General features: G+C 41.3%; 2 protein-coding genes across 3 annotated transcripts; one reads left to right on the plus strand and one right to left on the minus strand.

The window, feature by feature from the left end:
- The first annotated feature begins 787 nt into the window (after window positions 1-787).
- Window positions 788-9,292, plus strand: RBP4 (retinol binding protein 4). The gene is made up of 7 exons (XM_037400086.1): window positions 788-796; window positions 1,732-2,003; window positions 2,176-2,311; window positions 2,952-3,088; window positions 3,247-3,353; window positions 5,024-5,236; window positions 9,083-9,292. The coding sequence occupies exons 1-7, from the start codon at window positions 788-790 to the stop codon at window positions 9,094-9,096; spliced, it is 888 nt and encodes a 295-aa protein (XP_037255983.1). The 3' UTR covers window positions 9,097-9,292.
- Window positions 9,293-9,313: 21 nt separating this feature from the next.
- FFAR4 (free fatty acid receptor 4) lies at window positions 9,314-15,917 on the minus strand. 2 transcript variants are annotated; one of them, XM_037399492.1, is made up of 3 exons: window positions 15,470-15,917; window positions 14,530-14,658; window positions 9,314-10,728 (listed from the first exon to the last, which is right to left on the minus strand). In XM_037399492.1, the coding sequence occupies exons 1-3, from the start codon at window positions 15,896-15,898 to the stop codon at window positions 10,321-10,323; spliced, it is 966 nt and encodes a 321-aa protein (XP_037255389.1). In that variant the 5' UTR covers window positions 15,899-15,917; the 3' UTR covers window positions 9,314-10,320. The 2 variants fall into 2 exon arrangements, with proteins under 2 accessions (XP_037255389.1, XP_037255388.1); XM_037399491.1 differs by having other exon boundaries at window positions 15,365-15,917.
- Window positions 15,918-18,918: the final 3,001 nt, after the last annotated feature.

Genomic DNA, 18,918 nt, shown 5'->3' on the forward strand with positions numbered 1-18,918 from the left:
ATATAAAGCAATATACAGATTTTTGAGGAGGACAAACTTAGGAGAAATAATAATATTTCATGAATTGGTAGAGAATAAAAAAATAATTGTTTTCCTTGGTATTAAAGAAAGTAATAGATTTAAAGCTTATAAATTAAGCTATAGTCCTTCTTCTTACCATCAGTCATGTGAGGCACCAAAGAAAATCCATGTTGATATTGATCTTGTAAGCGTAAGATGAATTTATATATTAAGACTAGCGAGTGTTTTGTAAAAGTTTTGTAAAAATGCAGAGATATATAACAGGCATCACCATTGCCCAAGGCTGGAGCAAGGTTTTAAAAGCCACCAGAGGGATATAGATTACTGTTTCTCTTCAGTCTCTGTGGAAATTAGCAAACTTGAAAATCTCAGTTTAAAAATGGAAACGTGGGCTTATTGAAAAACTACTTGTTGAAAGCTTCAGGAGGGTTAATATGCATCAACCTTTCTAGTTACCTGTATTAAGTATGTTCTTTACTCCAAATAAAAGCTTAATATTAAACACAATGGAATTTTTATCATCTGATGTTACCCAGAAACTCAAAGGCTTCAGAGCAGACTTGGAACAGCCCTGAGCATCTGTTTGAGAAAGTGAACGAAAATATACTCTCCAAGCAAAAAGGCTTGGATAAAAGCAGAAAAGACAAAGCAGAAAAGGAAGATAAATTAAACAGGCTGTGCCACTGTTTGCATTACATATGAAAAAGATTGTAAAGGGCAGCAGAAGTAAAAGTTTAATATTTTTATTAATATACAAAGGGAATAGATGGCTGAAGTAAATTTCTGGGAAAGGCCATGCTGAAAAGATTGTTGTAATTCTGTACATTAGCTACTATTGAAGTATTTTTTATACTACATCAGTATCTCCATATTTAAATTATATTTTTGCTTAATTCTTAAAGTAATGAACACAGACATTTCAATTAACAGGCTTCTGCCTTTATTCTTTCAAAACTGGGAGGTAAAAAAGTGGGTGAATTAGTTCTCTTGGTAATAATCGTTCCTCTCCTGCTCTGGTTACATGTCTAGAAAATAATTAACAGGTTTTCTCTAATGCTTCCTAAAGATGTTGAAACTATAGAACAAATATTGACTGAAAGGCAGCAAAACTTGCCTGGACAGGAGAAAATAATGGTTTATATAACTGAAAACAATTTGCCAAAATCAGTATAGAAATTCTGGAAGCTGTGATTTAAAATTGATGTCAAAAGGGTCAGATGTGCTATGTACATGCACTCGGGTATTTGCAGGCCACACATATGTCCTGCCACCTTTGCAGTACCACACAAAAGTGCTCTTTCTTTTTCCTGAAGATTTGCAGGGCCTCAGTTCCTGTCCCTGGGAGCTGATCATGAGATGGTTTATCACCCAAGCCAGCCTTTGGGAAGCAAGAGGGAACAAGTCATGAGGACCTGAAGAAGTTCTGGCACGACCAGGTTTTCAGAAACTTGCAAGTCTGATGTTTGCCACTGTTTATCAGGGGAAGAGAGGAAAGGAATTTGGGGAGGAGGTGGAGGAAACAAGTCTGCACCTTGTAACTGGGTTGAGCACATTGGGTAAGAAGGACTTTGGACTGGAGTGTGTAAAATCACAGAAAATGTGGAGGCAACTTGCTCTCCACCGTGCAAAGATGGGGTACATCTCTTTTCCTTTGCTCCCCCCACATGTGCATACCCCTTCCCCAGGGTGTGAGTTCTGCCTTTGGGTTAGGAAAACCAAAGAGAGGCATTTGCTCTTAGTGCCTGCTTGCGTGCAGGTCAGGGTCAAAGACCACCTGAGCCCATGGGTATTACACAAGAGGCTGTTATGAAGGGGCCCCAGCCTGCAGCATGCATCAACCCACCTCCCTACTCCCCCTCCAATGCTAGCTTTGTACCTTGGCAGGGGGGGGTTGCGAAAGCCCCAGGACTACATAAAGCATTCCCTGTCTGCCACTGCCATCAACACTTGCCATCAAGAGGCTACAGGAACTGCCACTGTCTGTAAGGGATCCTGCTGTGGTGGGCTGGGGACAACTGGTGCATTGCCTGCACATGCATCAGGGAAAGCTGCACGATGCCCTGGGGACCTGTCAGGGCAGCCTTCCTCACTTCCTCACTTGTGTGACAGAGTCTTTTTCTGATGCTATTCTCTGTTTGTTTGCTGTTGCTGCAGGGACAGGATGGCCCACAAGGAGAGAGCTCTGCCCTGGCTGCTGCTACTGGCACTGGCCTTGCTGGGCAGCAGCATGGCGGAGCGGGACTGCCGAGTAAGCAGCTTCAAAGTCAAGGAGAACTTCGACAAGACCAGGGTAAATCTTTCTCTCCTGGATCTGTGTTGTCTTGCTTGGCTCATCTTCGCAGACTATAAAATCTGGCATTCAGTAGCACCAGTGTGTTCACATTTTCACTCAGAGTCACAGACTGCAATGCTGGGAAACAGCAGAAGTGTGTGATGTTGTCCACATCTCCACAGATGCTGGATCCTGATGGATCTGGTAAAGGAATACTGCAGAAACTGAGGTTTAGCAGACCAGTCTCAAACTGTATGGTCTAAACAAAAGGAGTATAGTGACTTGGTTGTGTCTATGAAAAACTAATACTCTGGTGTTTTCAGACCAATGCAAGGAAAAACATTTATACATAGATCTGTCAAGATCTGCCAGTTGTTACCCTCTTTCCACCAAATTTTGTATTCTAAATACTGGAGAACTGCAGATACAAATAAGATAGCAAAAAATATCAATTATTTCATGAACCCGGGCTCCACTAGGACATATTGCCAGGTTTATGCTGTTGGAACACCTAGATTCGTTTCTCAGGTGCAGCTTTGAGGTATGGTATCAAATATCTGCATGTCCTCCCCTCTGTTGTCTCCCCTAGTTTGTGATGTCTATTTGTAATGCTTTCATACTTCTAGGTCTAACTGCAGCCTTTCTTATTTCCTTGCAGTACAGTGGCACCTGGTATGCCATGGCAAAAAAAGATCCTGAGGGGCTGTTTCTGCAGGACAACGTGGTAGCCCAGTTCACTGTAGATGAGAATGGACAAATGAGTGCCACTGCAAAGGGCAGAGTCAGACTCTTTAAGTAAGTTCTTGCAGTCTTCCTCTTGTTCCATTTCACTAAGTTCTTGCTTCACTTACTGGTTTTCTAATCCTACATGCCATGCTTGTACTAGTGGCACAGTCACACTGAATCTGTGCTGCGGGGTTTGAATGTGGTGTTTTCATTCTCTCTGGCAACAGTAACTGGGATGTCTGTGCTGACATGATTGGCTCTTTCACTGACACAGAGGATCCTGCCAAGTTCAAGATGAAGTACTGGGGTGTCGCCTCTTTTCTGCAGAAAGGAAGTGAGTATCTAGCTAAAGAAGATGCAGAACTACTTGGAAGACCAGTTATGTTGTATGTCCATGCTGGGGAAGGAAAAAGTAGTGTTGGGTTTCTTAAACACACTTAAACCACATAATAACTATCATACAGCAACACCTTAATGCGAACAAAGTAATAACTATTTTTTATATAGCTTTCTTTTATATTGGTTTTCTTTAAACAAGTGAAGACCAGGCATTTGTGGATCTTTGTGTTTCTTTTGTCTGTTACCCAACAATATAATTGAAGATCACTGTTTGGAAAGAAAGTAAAGGCAGATGAAGTACTTGAAGTCTTGTTTTGGTTCAGAACTCAGTTACTAGATGCTTCTGTTCCCTCTGAGAAGCCTAGTGTCAGACTTGGCTGAGCAGGGAAGAGGATTTTGCAACTGTTATTTTGTTTGATCTGGTGTCAGCAAATGTAGAGATTTTTCTGTTTTAAGAAACAAATATGATCCAGTATATATATATATATATTAATCTTTTCCTGTCACCTGTCCCACCCTATGCAAAATTAGTTTATTGAGCCAAGTAGAGATTCAGACACTTGTAGCTCAAGACTCTTCCATTGATTGTTTCCAAGAGAAGCAGGTGGAATCTGAAAGTGATTTGAGCTACATTTTCTCCAAAGACATATTTACAAAGAATACTTTGGATGCCACTTGCCCTTGAATTGTTGCCAAGTCTCCTCACAACATGCTGCTGAATGTTCATGGATATTTCAGATTGCTGGCTGACACTAGACTGTACTTTTCTAAAAACTGTGGACCCTGCCCACAGGAGAGACAGGGAAGAGAACATAGTGTTCACCAGCACAGTCATAGTGCAAGGGAGGGAGAGGAAGGTGCAGAGATGACACTTTTTTCTGCAAACAGCTGCATTCGCTTCTGATACCACAGGGTGTCTGTGTGACCAGGTATTTATCAGATTACCTAGCTAAATAGTTAAGAATTCTCTGAAATTGCAACTATGTTTTGAAAGGAGGGTTATGATCGAGCTTGTAGGAAATATATTTCCAACACACATAGAAACTGCATGATAATCCTTTTCCTTAGGAATACAGTTTAAGTAACATCCCCGGTAGGGAAATAGTTATGGTTTGAGTAACCTGGAGCACGATCAAGAGTACATTTAACTCCCCTATTTGTTTTTTTAACTATTTTCTGTGTGACTGTTCCCCTTTTTTGGTTAAAATAAGAATACTTTCTTTGTACTTCATGTTACCTACTGTAATACAGAGGTTTTTTGTGCTTATTGCCACATTTTATAATGATGTTCAGGCATGGATTTACAAGGCATTTATTAGCACTTCTTCATGCTGCTCTTGTTCTGTGCCCATGTTAGAGGAGAAGCAGTTGTGCCAACCATTTCCTCTTCTCTCCATCACTGTTGCTGATAAATATGCTCATTTTCTTTAAAAACAAAAAAACAAAAAAAAACCCAAACAAAAAAACCCAAAAAACAAAAAACAAAGCTCCCCAAAAATGGAATCAAATACTGGACACAGGAATAAACTAAGCCAATCTGTTATCATTTATACCAATCTTCATTCTACTGTTTTCTTTATAGAGTTATGGCAGCAATCTATTTTGATTTACTAGATTTTCCTTGTGTCTCTAACACCTTTGCTGCTTTGCTATGGTTTCTTCCAGATGATGATCACTGGGTGGTGGACACAGATTATGATACATATGCTCTTCACTACTCCTGCCGCCAGCTAAATGAAGATGGCACTTGTGCTGACAGCTATTCCTTTGTGTTCTCCCGGGACCCCAAGGGATTGCCTCCAGAGGCACAAAAAATTATCAGACAAAGGCAGATAGACCTCTGCTTGGACAGAAAATACAGAGTTATCATTCATAACGGTAAGAACATTTTTTTCTGAAAAAATTTATTTCAAGTTTTAATGACTAAAGCACTGGGAGTCTCTTGCTCATTAAATAGCAAATGCTTGAAGTTTTTTACTTAGTGGCTGTAACATTGTCTTGAAAATTGGAGCTTGTAGGAAATGATTTCCAACTTTTACTTACCTTATCTGAAGGAGAGGTAAGGTATATAGTTTTTTATGCAGCATATCACATCAGCTGAAACAATAATTAGAGGAAGCTGTAAAACAATTAAATCAATGTATATGAGTAAACATAGTAAGGATAAACTTCATAGTAGCTGTAAAAAGAAATTGTGTCTCTAATCAGAACTCTGCCTTTCTCAACAAAATACCTGTTGAAGGGAATAGAATGCACTCTTTGAAAAAATTTTCATAAAAGGCTGTTAAGGAAAATCAGAAGCCTTGGAAAGGATACCTTATAGCAGACCTTTTCTCACAGGTCCTCATGCCAACCATTTCACAAAGGGTTGTGGAAGAGGGACATATCCCTCATGCTGGATGTATAACCCTATCTTGAGTCATATAGTCAGGCTGAGCTTGCAACACAGGGAAGGATACAGATTAGCTCACTTGTGCTCAAGTATATTAGAAAAGGCCAAATGATGATTTGTACTGCTTTCATCAATGACCTAAAAGAAAATGTAATATACTTACTGATAAAGATTACACCCACAGTGGGAAGAGTAAAGAACAAAAAAGACAGATCAGAATATTTAGGACAAATAAAATAGTAGTGTGCCCGTCCCTACACCCCCACCCCACCCCCACCCCTTCTGGAAGACACGGTATCTACAGAAGACTTGACTGGTGCATCAGCTGAGTGTGAACTCCCAATGTAATGCTGTGGCCAAAATAGTTAATGTGATTCTTGGATGCATAAACCAAGGATGCAAAAAGATGAGTTTACAGGCTCATATGAGACTGTTTGTGCTTAGCACAGATCTGCTTGCTATGTCACATTTGATGGTAATCATAATTGGAAAGGGTACTGAGGATTAATTAGGAGTTTCAAAGAAGAGCAGAGAAACCTATTGAAAGTTGGTAAAAAGTGTCCTCTAGAGTTCTTCAAAGATCTTGATCTTTTCTCATCAGAAACAAGTTAAAGGCTGACCTGAGCAAAGTCTGTACTTGCCCACACAAGCAACGGGAGTTGGATAATAAAGGACTTGCAAACATAGGAATAATAAATTAAAATGGATGGAACTTTAAACTGGAAACATTAAGAGAAGAAATAAATAGCCATTTGTTTAACTCCAAAGGTCATTAACCTTTGGAACAGTTTACCGAGAGCTGTTGTATGTTCCTCATCACTGAAATCTGTAAATCAAGATTAAAGGCTTTTCTAAATGACATGTTTGAAGAAACTGGGATTGACTGAAGGAACTTTCATGTATTATAAAGAAAGTCAGAACAGAGGAGCACAATCAGCTCTTGTGGCTCTATTACCTGTTCATCTAATCTATAAACAGAGAGCAATATATTGCTGTACTGTAAAGTAGGTATGCTGATAAGAGGGTGATTGAAAGATCTGCTAAGGTGGGTGGTGTTTAGAATACTGATCAGTGACCTGGAAAAAGTGCCTGGCAACAATGAAAATAAAAATTTGGTCTTGAATGAGAATTTGCAGGCAACATAAAAGACAGCTGAGATTTAAGGCAGTCAGGACCAAGAGATGTCATAAATGCAAATTAAATTGGCTTTTGTGAATGATGTGTATGATTGCATAAAGGGTAGGATAGAAAAGAAACAATGTCATTATATAAATTGATGACACTTTCTTGTTTTGAATGCTGAATTCACTGCTCTTCAAAAGAAGTACAGCAAGAAAAAAAATTCTGAAGATGAGAAAACAAAATAATGAGATGATTTGGGATGTTTTGATATTAAATCTAAGATAAAGTGTAGACATACAGCTGTTGTGCTGTGGCTTTGAGGAGTGTGTATTATGGTGGTTCCTTGCATTTCTGTCAAACCCAGAGAAAGTACTATCCTGCTGTAAAATCAGGATATTGGGCTAGTCCAAGTATTGGTCTAATTCAGCATGGTGGAATCTGTGTTTCAATTATTTCTACACTATGAGGCTTGCAAGGCAATAAATGTATTGTCAATCTTTGCAAGAAAGTATACACCAAAAAATTAAATATTTTCATTTATTCATAATTTGTGATACTTTTTTTAATATCTCAGAACTTTTATATAATAGAATGCTTTTCACAGAATATAGAGCCAATAGTGTATTTTAAAAATAAAAGCTCAGAATGTCTTTTGGAAGTTCAGCCTTAAATATTGACTTCCTAACCTTAATTTAAAAGTTGATCATGCTGCCTTTAGCTTGTTACAGAAATATCAAATCTACCAAGTTGCACTGCATGCTGTATTCTTTGTCTGCTATCATGATTTATATTCAGATGTTAGGTGTTGAGTGCAGTGTCTGGCAAGATTGTGTGAGTTCTATACTGTTTGTAAATGAAAAATAGTAGCCCAGGTCCTTAATGTTGTCTGCTTTTTATTGAGGATTATGCCAGAATTTATATTTATGAGCCCAGCACCAAAGTATAAATGGAGCTTAAAGCCAGCAATTTGCATTTCCCCCTTACTGTGAGCAGGATCTGTAATTACCATAGCGTTAGTTGATTCTAAATTCTTCAGTATTACTAAGCCAAAGTTCCTGCAAAGCAAGTACATTGGGGAATGAAAAAATGATTGTGAACTAAATCGAAAAAAAATTCATTGAAAGCTTTATATCAGGAACTCTTACAAAATTAACTTAATTCTTTATGTGTGGATTGGAAGCCTTGCTACTTTAGTTTTAATTCTGCTATTAAGAGCTACAGAATTAGTACCAAAAAAAGTCAACTTCAGTTGTCTGTACTGACCTGCATTCCACTGTTATTGTAAAATTCTGAGTAACATTAATAGATGCTGTGAGAATAGGCTTGTGCCTGTTTCTAATTGTACATAATCTGCTTATGTTTTGAAGCTAACATTTTTCCCCACAAAGATTTTTCATTAGGTTTTTAACTCTGTGCTCAAATTAAGTTAAAAAAAAAAAAACCAACACAACCCTAATAGATGTACAAAGCTTACCCTGATGGAAAAAAAAAATGTTAAAACTCTGTTCTTTGTATACTGGCTTTTTAAAGCAAAAGAGAAGCCTAGGAAATTACAAGTTTCTTGGTGGTAACTCACATCACATTTCTGATGGTACCTCCTTTCTAAATATGTATCAAGCTATGATACACTTAGTCTTTCAGAGTAATAGCTGAAGTTGCTTTAAGTTATGCAGTGTGAGTGTGGATATCACAGTGGGACTACTTGTAAATACAATACAATGTCATGCTAGTACAGTTGAAAGCTGAATCTGCTGTTAGCATTTAATAGAAGCAGAAATTGTGAATTAAAGAGTGGTATAGCCCCTCAGCTGACTTACTATTGCCATTGGAACTTTTGGAGGTCAGGAGATTCTTATTTTGTTGAAAGATGTTCTTAAATTAATATTTTTTGAAAGCAAATAATTTGAAGCTTGTTAAAGTAAATATATAACTCTTCTATCTCTGATCTAATCAGTACCCTGTTTGCCAAAGTATTAAAATGCTCAGGACAGGTGTAACAGATTGGAGGAATTTCTGTTTTGTTCTGTGTTGAACATTCTTTGGAATTATAAAGGTATTGGCATTATCATTACAAGTGAAACAGACTGCTGGACTCAAGAGCATTTTAAAGAAATTAGATATCTATTAATTTTAAATTTGGTGAAAGTTTGTATATTTTAATGTTGTTTAGTGTAGTTGAAAAACAAAATTTTGTTCTTTGTGTGTTTCAGGATTTTGCTCTTAAGGAGATCCAAACTATGGAAAGAAACCATGTAACAGCACCATGGATGTAAAGTTAACACACTAATCTGGTGTTCTCTTGAAAACCTTTTAAACAGCTTCATTTAGATTTTGAGTATATTTATCTGAGCTGTGTAGCTCACCTTGTTAACAAACCAATGAAACATTTTAATAAATTTGGGGATTACAGGGAATGCAAATTGTTTGTATGCAAATCTGTACATATGTAGACATTGGTTTTATTAGTAGACTGTTATCTTAATGCACTGTTTTGAATTGGTGACAGATGGTGATAACTAAGAATTCAATCTTCCTTTTTTTAGCAGTTTCATTTCTGACTAAAACAGTTTTAATTAAAAAAAAAAACAAAATACATGTATTTTAATTTCTTTTCAAATACAATGTCATCTTTTTTCTAGGAAATACTGGGAATTATTCCCCATAGCATTTTAGAAAGGAGGAATTTCAGTGACCCTATATATCATGCATTAACTTTATTATATGACTACTGAAGACATAAAAATAAGCATCTTTTTACAAGAACTATTTTACACATGACAAATAAACATTTATTTATTCATTCATTATTTATAAATTAACAGGCATTATGTCCATATTTTTGAGATGGAGCCAAACTGGTCATTCACTTGGTGATAATACATGTTTATCATCTTGTTTCCTACACGAAATTGATTAGTCTGCTTACAAACCTATGTTCAGCCAGTCAGTTATCTAAGTGTATAATCAAGTGCCTTTTTTAAATGGAATTAAAATAAAGAGCAGATACTTTCTAAGGATGTACCTTTTCACTAGAAAGTTGATCTCTCTTACTTAGTAGAAAATAAGTACAAATGGATGAGGTGCCCTTTTGATATAGATTCACTGTAACTTCATTAATGACGTTTATTCCAGCTGAAAATGTATCCTCACAGATATTAATGCATCTGGTAGGTACTTATTTCAACTATTTTACATTCACCGAGTTCACTGCCACATTCCTATTTCTTTAAGTGTAAGTGGAGAATTCAACCCATTGGATTAAATTGTCCGAATCTTACTGAGGCAAAGCAGTGAAGTCAAGAGAATTTTACCTGCAGGAATTAAAAACACAGATTTAGCTTTTTTTTTTCCTTCTCTGGCATGTAATACTATAACACAATGACCTATTCAACCTGGGATAGTGTAGACATTAACATCCAAAGCGTGGTACAGATCTGACTTTAAATAATTATTGGGTAATGAAATACAAATTTGGTTGTTCATGGTTACTTCTTCTTGCAGTGGTTTCTGTACCAGCCCCATGCCTTACAGGGTTCCCTGTACAACAGAGAAAAATTTCCTGACATTTACGTCTGAAATGGGTAACATTATACAAAATTGGATTGACAGCAGAGTTGGCAAAAGTGAATAACACTATCCAGAAGAAAACTGATGGCAAAATATTTAGATCTTGTTTGTAATTCTGGACTAAAATTAAAAGAATAATTATTATAATTGGACTCCACATGATGAAGAAAGAAACCATCAACACAAAGAGGGCTCGGAACAGTTTGTAGTCTTGCTGGGAAACACGCATCTGATGATTTTCTGAGTAGGCTAAACCAGCATTTAAACTTCTTCTTGATGCTTTTGTAATCTGCAGTTAAAGAGAAGAAAGTAACTTTCATTGAAAACCTAGAAGAATTATTAACACATTTTTACACATGCAAAAGTAGATCTTGGCACATTACGTTTCTGTTTTGAAAAGTGACTACAAAGAAGGCATTGCAGAATTCCACTTTTACTTTTTGTCAGTGGTTCCATTTCAAACATTCACACTTCACTAGAAATTTTTTCCTCTCAGCAGTGAACTCACCTCAACACTAGTCAAGCTAGTTGTTCTCACGGCTCTTGGCCAGCCATAAATACTTTTCAGCGTAAAACAGAGCCTTAATTACTCATGAAATCCCATTAACTTCAAATTATGGCCTCATTTGTTCTATATAAATAAACCCATTGATTTTTTTCACAAATGCAAACTGGAACATAGTTAACAATCCTGTTGATGTGCAAGAAGGAACACAATGCAATTGTCTTACGGCCATGCTGATATTGTATGGTCCGTATCAGAAGGAGCATGAATTTAATAGAGTAACTAAATCATGATTTAAAACATATCTTAAAAACATATATCTTATAAAACATAAAACATGAAACATATATGTTTTAAATGTGAATGGGATTTTGCTTTAAGTTTTGTGTAAACTTTTAGTTTTTCAGTCAGTAATCAGAATTGCTTTCTATGAAGTAACGTGAAATCTTATGGGTCCTTTTACCACTATGAAAATCTTGTAAAAGTACTGTCTGATAGAATAAACTAGACTATGGGTAGTTTGAGAATCTAGTATTCGTAGGTGTGAATCATCTGTCATTAGGTAGAATATTGAATCCCAATGGCTTGCAGAAAACTCTAAATCTCATGCTCCGCATCCCTGTCTTCACTGAAGTTGCTATGGCGCTATGAATATTATGCATATCTGATGCAAATAAAATAAACCTGAAATATTTAGCAAGCATTTACGTTAAATAATTGAGATGCCATTTAACCCCCTGCATGGGTAAAGAAGGGGTATTTTCAAAAGCCTGGATCAATTTGGTGTGTAAGTGGGAAAGTCAAAAGGCAGGAAAGACAAAAGACTTTTCCTGCCACTTGTATGTGTGACATTTCCCTTTAGCAGTAACTATAGGAAGGGTAACACCGGTACTAGTAATAGTTAATAGCCTCCTGGTTCAGGTAAGGATGAAAATTGTTATATATACATTGAATAATTTGTCACTCTTTCTGCAGTTTTCTGAACTTGTCACAGAGATAGATGGCCTAGAATAAATATTCATTAAGAACCCAGACATCTACCAAAGATTTCAACAGAATGTAGGTGTATAAATCAAACCCTGTGATTCAAAAATGGGCTTCTCAGCACCTGCTGAGCCTGAGGAGACAGTCTCACTAGCTGTCTCCCTGATTTAAAAGGGGCAGAGAATTCTGAGATTTTGAGCACATAAAACTATTCCAGCCTGATCATCTGCTGCTGTATCCATCTCAAATCCAGAAACTAGGCCAATCTGATCCAACAGTTGTTCTCAGAGAGCACCTAACCTGTTTTAGTGAGAATGAAGTTCTCACAACATACAAAGGACTAATATCCACTTCTAATATAAAAGTGGAAAACCCAAGTTCTGCACCCTCCTCAGCCTCCACTCTCAAAACAGCTACAGAATGTGTCCTCAGACACCTTTGTGTCTGTCCCATATAAGCAACCTCCACCTTTTCTGCTGGAGCTGCACAGCCTAGAACTAAGAATGCAAGAATCGCCAGGATTGTGGTAAATAAGATGAAACTGCCATCTTAAGGAAATGCTCAACTGAAATGGGGTGGCAGTGATATGTTTTAGATCCCTTTCTGGTCTGCCTAGTATAAGGAATCTAGATACCTATCACGGGCATCTGGACCACACTCTGAGAAACAGGATCTTAGAAGTCATGTATATACAAGTAAGTAACTTCCAGAACATGAACGTCGTTACCGGTTCTAGCCTCTTAGATAAGTCTTGCCTGAGAAGGGGAATAGTGCAAAACCAAATAACTTAATTACAAATGATGGCTTCTAATCTGTCATTTTTGCCAGGGTTCTGGGAAGCGTTACATAAAATAATACTCAGTTTCAGATTAAATTGTAAAGTATACATTCGTAGAGTATAATTGTTAATAAATTTGAGGTCCTGTATCTGTAGTGAATCATCATCATCATAGATGCTGTGTTACTTGAATACACAAATGCTTTGAACTGCTGCCAACCACACTGAGCATCGTACTCTGTGTGCACTGGCATCAGGGAGCATTCTCACGAAGCGAGAGCGACTCTGCTCTTGGGAATGACTCGGGGATTAAGACATTCTCCAGCTGAGTTCTGGTTGCTTCCTGGAGAGCTGTGTAAAACAGAAGATTCAATTACAACAGATGGGATCCTGCTATGGGCCTCATTCCTTTTTCCATTCAGGAGAAATGGTAACATATCTTAGCATCTGTGTTACCACGTTGGAAAAGAAACGTGAGCATGGCAGCACGGGGCTGTCTTGTAATCTGGTATTCCAAACACTTTTTTTTACTTATAGCTCCCTATGTACTGTTTGTTTTCTGAATTTACTTCTTTTAATCTGCAAGGACAAGACCACCACCATGCCTATCCTGGTCCCTGACCAAGGACCGTGGCATTCCTTGCCCTGCATTTTTTTGCAGTTCTTTCAAAGGGCTGACTCTCCACTGAGTTACTGTATCTTTGCCTACAGCAAGTATGAGGCTGCAAAAGGCAAGTGCATTACTTCACTAGAAGATGCATTTACCTCAAGGTCAAAATAAGCTTACAGAGTGTACAGAAAGTAACAACTGATGATTTTGACTGAGTTTAAGCCTGATCAATAGGCAAGTACACACAAAGCCCATATTCTAGGTCCTAGGCTCCTTAAAGCATCTATGTGCAGCTCCAGCGCGTGCACCCACAGCCCCTTGGTGCCCAGCATTTCATCAGTCAATTCCCTGCTCCATGACCTGCATATTTTGAGGTTCCCTTCCAAAATCTCTAATTTTCCTTATATACAGTATGAGAAGTTTAATTACCTAATGCAGGAATCAAGAACCTTGTGGAGGCAGTTGCTAAAACCCAGGTAGGCATGGCAGTGCCTAGTTTGAAGACTGGTAGCTCTTTCTCTGGTTTTGGAAGAGGAAGGGGTATGAAATAAGGAATTTAGATGACTAGTATCATGCTTGCTAGAATATAGATTGAAACTCTGTGGTCTCTGGCATCTTGGCCTATATTTCAGCAGTTAAAAAACGTCCACTCAGAAAGAAAGTGTAAGCAGAGAGCTTAATTTACAGGTTTTGTCTGCAAAGTTTGAAATTGTGGAGGAGTAAGTCTAATCTGAGGAGATCTGTGTACTAAAATTACATGCAGAAAATCAGTAAATGTAAAATGGGGTGGATTTTTTCAAATCCTGCCTCTCTGCTTTCTTACAAATCCCCTGTGACTCCAGAGTTTAGGCTCAAGGAAAGCAAAATATAGATTTTAGTTACTTCAGATACTTGACTCCTAACATTTAGAAGACTGACAGTCTTTAAATATGGATGGCACATAAATGGAGAAGCGTATTAAACACCGTACATAAATGAAGGCAAACTTGGTGTTGGGCTCCTAGTAATGTGCTGCTCAAGCACGTTCTTAGTTGAAATGTATCAGCTGCTATGCATAGGTTGAAGGGCCTCATTTTGTGTCACATACCACTCACTGAGCAAATTATGTCTATTGCCTTTAGGTATATTTGTATTCAGTGACAATACGTTGATGCCTACTGTGTTACTGTTTACTTCCCTTTGTTCTACAACAAAATTTAAGGGAAAAACATACCTGTAAGATTTTGGAATAACTGACGACAATGACTAATCCTGGTATTAGAAAGAAAACAACAACAAAGGTGACACCCCAAACTATTTCTCCTGCAATGCTGGGCCAAGCCAAGGTGCAAATCTGAATCTCCTGTTTGCAAAGAAAAAGAAGAAAATTCACATTGTGCCGCTATCTTTACTACGAAGTTGTGCTTATCTGTATGCCTACGGAGAAGATGGCTGCAGATGAAACAAAAGCGTGTGGAAACTTGGCTACCCGAACAGAGCAGCAATGAATGTACGACTCCAGCGTTTGAAAAGCCTTTTACAAACAGAAAAGCCAATTACAAACAGATGTTGTCCCTAAATATTGCCATACGTTTCATATCAAATGCTACGGGCAGCTTGAAAATTGAAACTTTCAGACCTTAAACTTAACCGTGTACGTGAGTGGCACGTCGGGTGTAGCTCTGCGCGCCTTTCAAAACAGCAGGCAGAAAAACGCGTGTGTGACCACCCGGTGCCGGGGCTGCCGGCCGTGCCGCGCCGCGCCCCCAGGACACGGCCCCTCGGCAGGCGGAGGCGCTGCGGGGGCTCCCCGGGCCGCCCCGCGGGGCGCGCAGGGCCCCGGCCCTACCCGCCAAACGGGCCCGCGGGACGGGAGGGCGGCGGCAGCGGGCGCGGGGTGCCCCGGATGCCCTGCCGGGAGGGCTCCGGCCGCCCCGCCGGGCACGGCCCCCGCTCCCGCCCCGGGCTGCCCCGCAGCTGCCTCCCCTCGCTGAGGGCGGCGGTCGGGCCTCCCGCGCCCTGCCCCCGCTCCGGCCGCCCCCCGCCGCCTGCCCGGCGCTCGCCCTCACCTCGCCGCCGGCGGCGGGCAGCCGCACCACGGTGAAGAAGCAGCAGAGCGGGAGGGTGGCGAGGGCGGCGAAGCCCCAGATGAGGAGGAGGGCGGCGGCCAGCGCCTTGCGGCGGCGGCAGGCGGCGTGGCGCAGCTGGGCGATGCTGGCGACGCGCTCCAGGCTGACGGCCGACAGGGAGAGGATGACGACGGTGCCGCTGAGGCTCACCACGTAGAAGAGCATGTGGCAGACGACGTCGCCCAAGACCCAGGACTCGGTCCAGCGCACGACAGCAATGAAGGGGATGGCGGTGATAAAGAGCAGGTCGGCACAGAAGAGGTTGAGGATGAGGCAGTTGGCAGCACGCAGCCGGCGCTGCCGCCGCGCCAGCAGGCAGATGCCCCAGATGTTTCCCACCAAGGCCAGCAGGAAGATGGAGGCCAGGGCAGATGACTCGCCGATGCGGAGGGCCGTCGCATTGTGGCCCCTGAAGTCAGAGAAGAAGGGGAAGAGAGTCCTGTTCTCCCCTGGTGTGCTCCTGGGTCCCGGCATGAGGGTGGCCGGCAGGCATGAGAGACCCACCGCAGGCGGCGGTGCCAGCCCTAGGGGAAGGGCTGCTATCCCAGCCACCACGGCGGCACACGGGGTGCCCTCCCGGCACAGAGCCGGGGGCTGGCTGCCATCCCCCTCCCTCTTTCTCCTGCCTGTGCTGCCGAGGGCTCGGCTGTGTCACCGAGGCAGTTTATGGCCCTCGCACTGGAGTGGAACAAGGAAGTGGGAGGGTAAACACGGTGCGCTCGCACGGAGGCGAGGCCGCTCTGTGTGAGGACGCAGCGAGGGGCTGGGGGCGACTGGGGCTGCCTGACGCCTCCCCGGCCGGGCATGGGTTGGCGCTCTGGCACCTCTGTGCTGAGGGGCCTGGGCCGCGCCAGCTCCTCCAGGCCAGCCCTGGTCTGCTCTACAGGCCCCCGACCTGTCAGTGACTGGGGAGGCCGCCCAGGCCGCTCCCCTCTGCTGGGGGCACGTGCATGGCTTGGAACAGAGGGATGGCTGTCTGGCCGCTCAGAGCACTCCTCAGGAGCCTGGGATAGCCAGCACTGCTCTAAGGGAAAGAAAGAGGAATGTACCCATCGCCTCGTGTGTTGACAGCAGCATTTGGAGACAGCGGTCCTGTGCGCGGTTTGTGCTAACCGTGGTCTGGTGTGGAGGGGAAGCATCACTGCCATGATCTGGGGGATCCATTTACTAAGTTGATCCAGTCTTACACACCTGTGTTACAAGTTCTTGCTGAAGAAGCCTGGTAAATTAAGGCCTACCTAGCAAATACCATCTTTTCCCTGGACTTCAATTCCGGGAAGCAGTTGCTCAGTTTGTAAGTGAAAGCAGGCCTTTCGCTTCCGCTCTTCACGCCAGGTGATTTAGAAATGGACAGGGAGAGAGTGAAGGGCGTGAATCATCACAGATGAGCAGATAACGCCTCATAAAAGAAGGTAAAATGTTTTCATAAAGTAAGTAAACAGCTTTATAACTTCAGACAGCTCAGGATGAGTCTGTTTGACTCAGTGCCAGTGTAGGTGTTTCAGGGTGCAGTTACAGGCTTGCCGTGTGGAGCTGCACCTTTTGGTGAGGTGAGAGTTATTCCAAACCGGTGTGCCAGTGGGACCAGGTGACTGGGCAGTGCTCCTGTGGCACCCTGGGTGTGACCCTGCCACCCAACAGTTTATGCAATGGCATTAGCGGGGATTCCAGATTAGCGGGGATTCCAGAAACTCGGACCTTCTAAGGGGCGATCTCCTAATAAGGAATGACAAGAGTGAGATCTTCCCTGGACCGCTTCCCATGTCTTTGCCAGTGCGGAATTTACATTGATTTTAGTTAGCATGTTTTCTCTTGAGCTGTAAGTGGTTCTATTTATGCTGTCTCATCAAACGGAGTTTGCAGGGCAGCTTAAACAGGTGGATGACATGCTCCTACTAATTCCTGCCGATTTCTTTGACTGGATGAAATGTGGGCAGATTTGCTGTTAATTGGGTGGCTGCTATGGACTGTGAATTCAAATGAAGACAATAAGAAAGATTATTTTTTTGGCAGCCAGAAACACAAGTGACTGGCAAGTGTCTCAAAACACATATTTTATTCTACATCATTTGGTGGGAGAAAAAACTCTGTGCCTGTATTGCAAAACTTTCAGCAGATTTAATAGAACTACCGAGGATGATTATTTCTGTTTATGATGAAAGCTTGACACAACTAGCCATGATTTATGTTGGCTCTGCTATGCACTAATTCTATAAAACGATTAGCAAATCTTGAAACATAGCAAATACCTTGCAGTTGGCACAGCCTTCCAAGTCTTCAACTTTATACAAGCTGAAAAACTAGACCCGAAGTTCTGGGTAGCTGGCAGTAGTGGTGATGTTGTCAGCTCTCTCAGTAGAGGCTGGGATTTGGGAAGGAGCCTTTATTAGAAGTCTGGATGTACCCGTGTGAAAACAGTGAAGTTGTTAACAGGATGGGAATGGGCGGGGGGGTGGGGGGGGGGGGTGGGGGTGTGTGGGGGGGTGGCGGCAGCTGGAAATGGTAGCACAGATAAATGCAAATTGTCTTATGGATGAAGTCTTTAGCCCCTTTGGTGTTGGTGGAAAGTGAAATTAGAAACTGGACCTGTCAGTTCAGGGTAAAGTAAGTAAACACATTTGAAACAGAATAGAGGAAGGAAAATAGGGAGAGAAACACCCAAAGCAGCATTTTTGAAAATATGAAGTTGGTTTCAGTCAGGTAGGAAAGGAATGCCATGGAGGAACAGAAGGTTTGAAAATGAGACAGTGTGTGGAAGTAGCTGGATAGACTTGGTCTTCTTTAAAAAGGATCACCTTTAGCTTTGTGTGTCCTTAGGTGTGAATGAGAACCTTACTTGCTTGGCATAAGCCTGTTTGCTCAGGAGAACCAAAGCAAAATGCTGCTTTTAGTATGCCATTAGTGAGTGAACTTCGCACTGCCCTGTGTACAAAATCCTGTGCCTGGGAACAGCAGAAGTGTGAAGAAACACGCACGTTTCTGTGGTGTTTTATCAAATGAATGGGAGCTCTTCACAGGAACAAAAACAGTCTAATTACTTATGGATCTAATGGATCCACTATCTAAAAAAAAATAGTTTTCCCTCCCATGAAGTACAAAAGCTGTATTTGCTGTTGGGTAGCTGCAATCATAGCAACCATCACAACGTGAAATCTGAGGAAGGGAGGAATCTTAACCTTGACAGAGCTACTCTGGCATTACTATAATAGGTGGATGCTGTGTGCAGTATATGTTCCACATGTGCTTATGACAAGGAAGTGATTAACAGAATGCTTGGAAACCTGCTACAATTGCTTAACCTATATCATTTTTTTCAACCTGTGTGCTCTTTCATGCTCAGAAGTGGTGAAACATGGAGTCAACTCAGATTTTATTGTTCTAGGTTAAATGAAAATTGCGGGGACCTCTGTGGAGCTGGTTAGCTAGCCTAGTGGGGAAAATCTTGTTTCCTTTTTGTGGGCTTTTTTCATCCTGAATGAAAGTCCGAGACTGCA

This window comes from Falco rusticolus, chromosome 9, assembly GCF_015220075.1.
Source record: "Falco rusticolus isolate bFalRus1 chromosome 9, bFalRus1.pri, whole genome shotgun sequence".
Taxonomy (NCBI): Eukaryota; Metazoa; Chordata; class Aves; order Falconiformes; family Falconidae; genus Falco; species Falco rusticolus.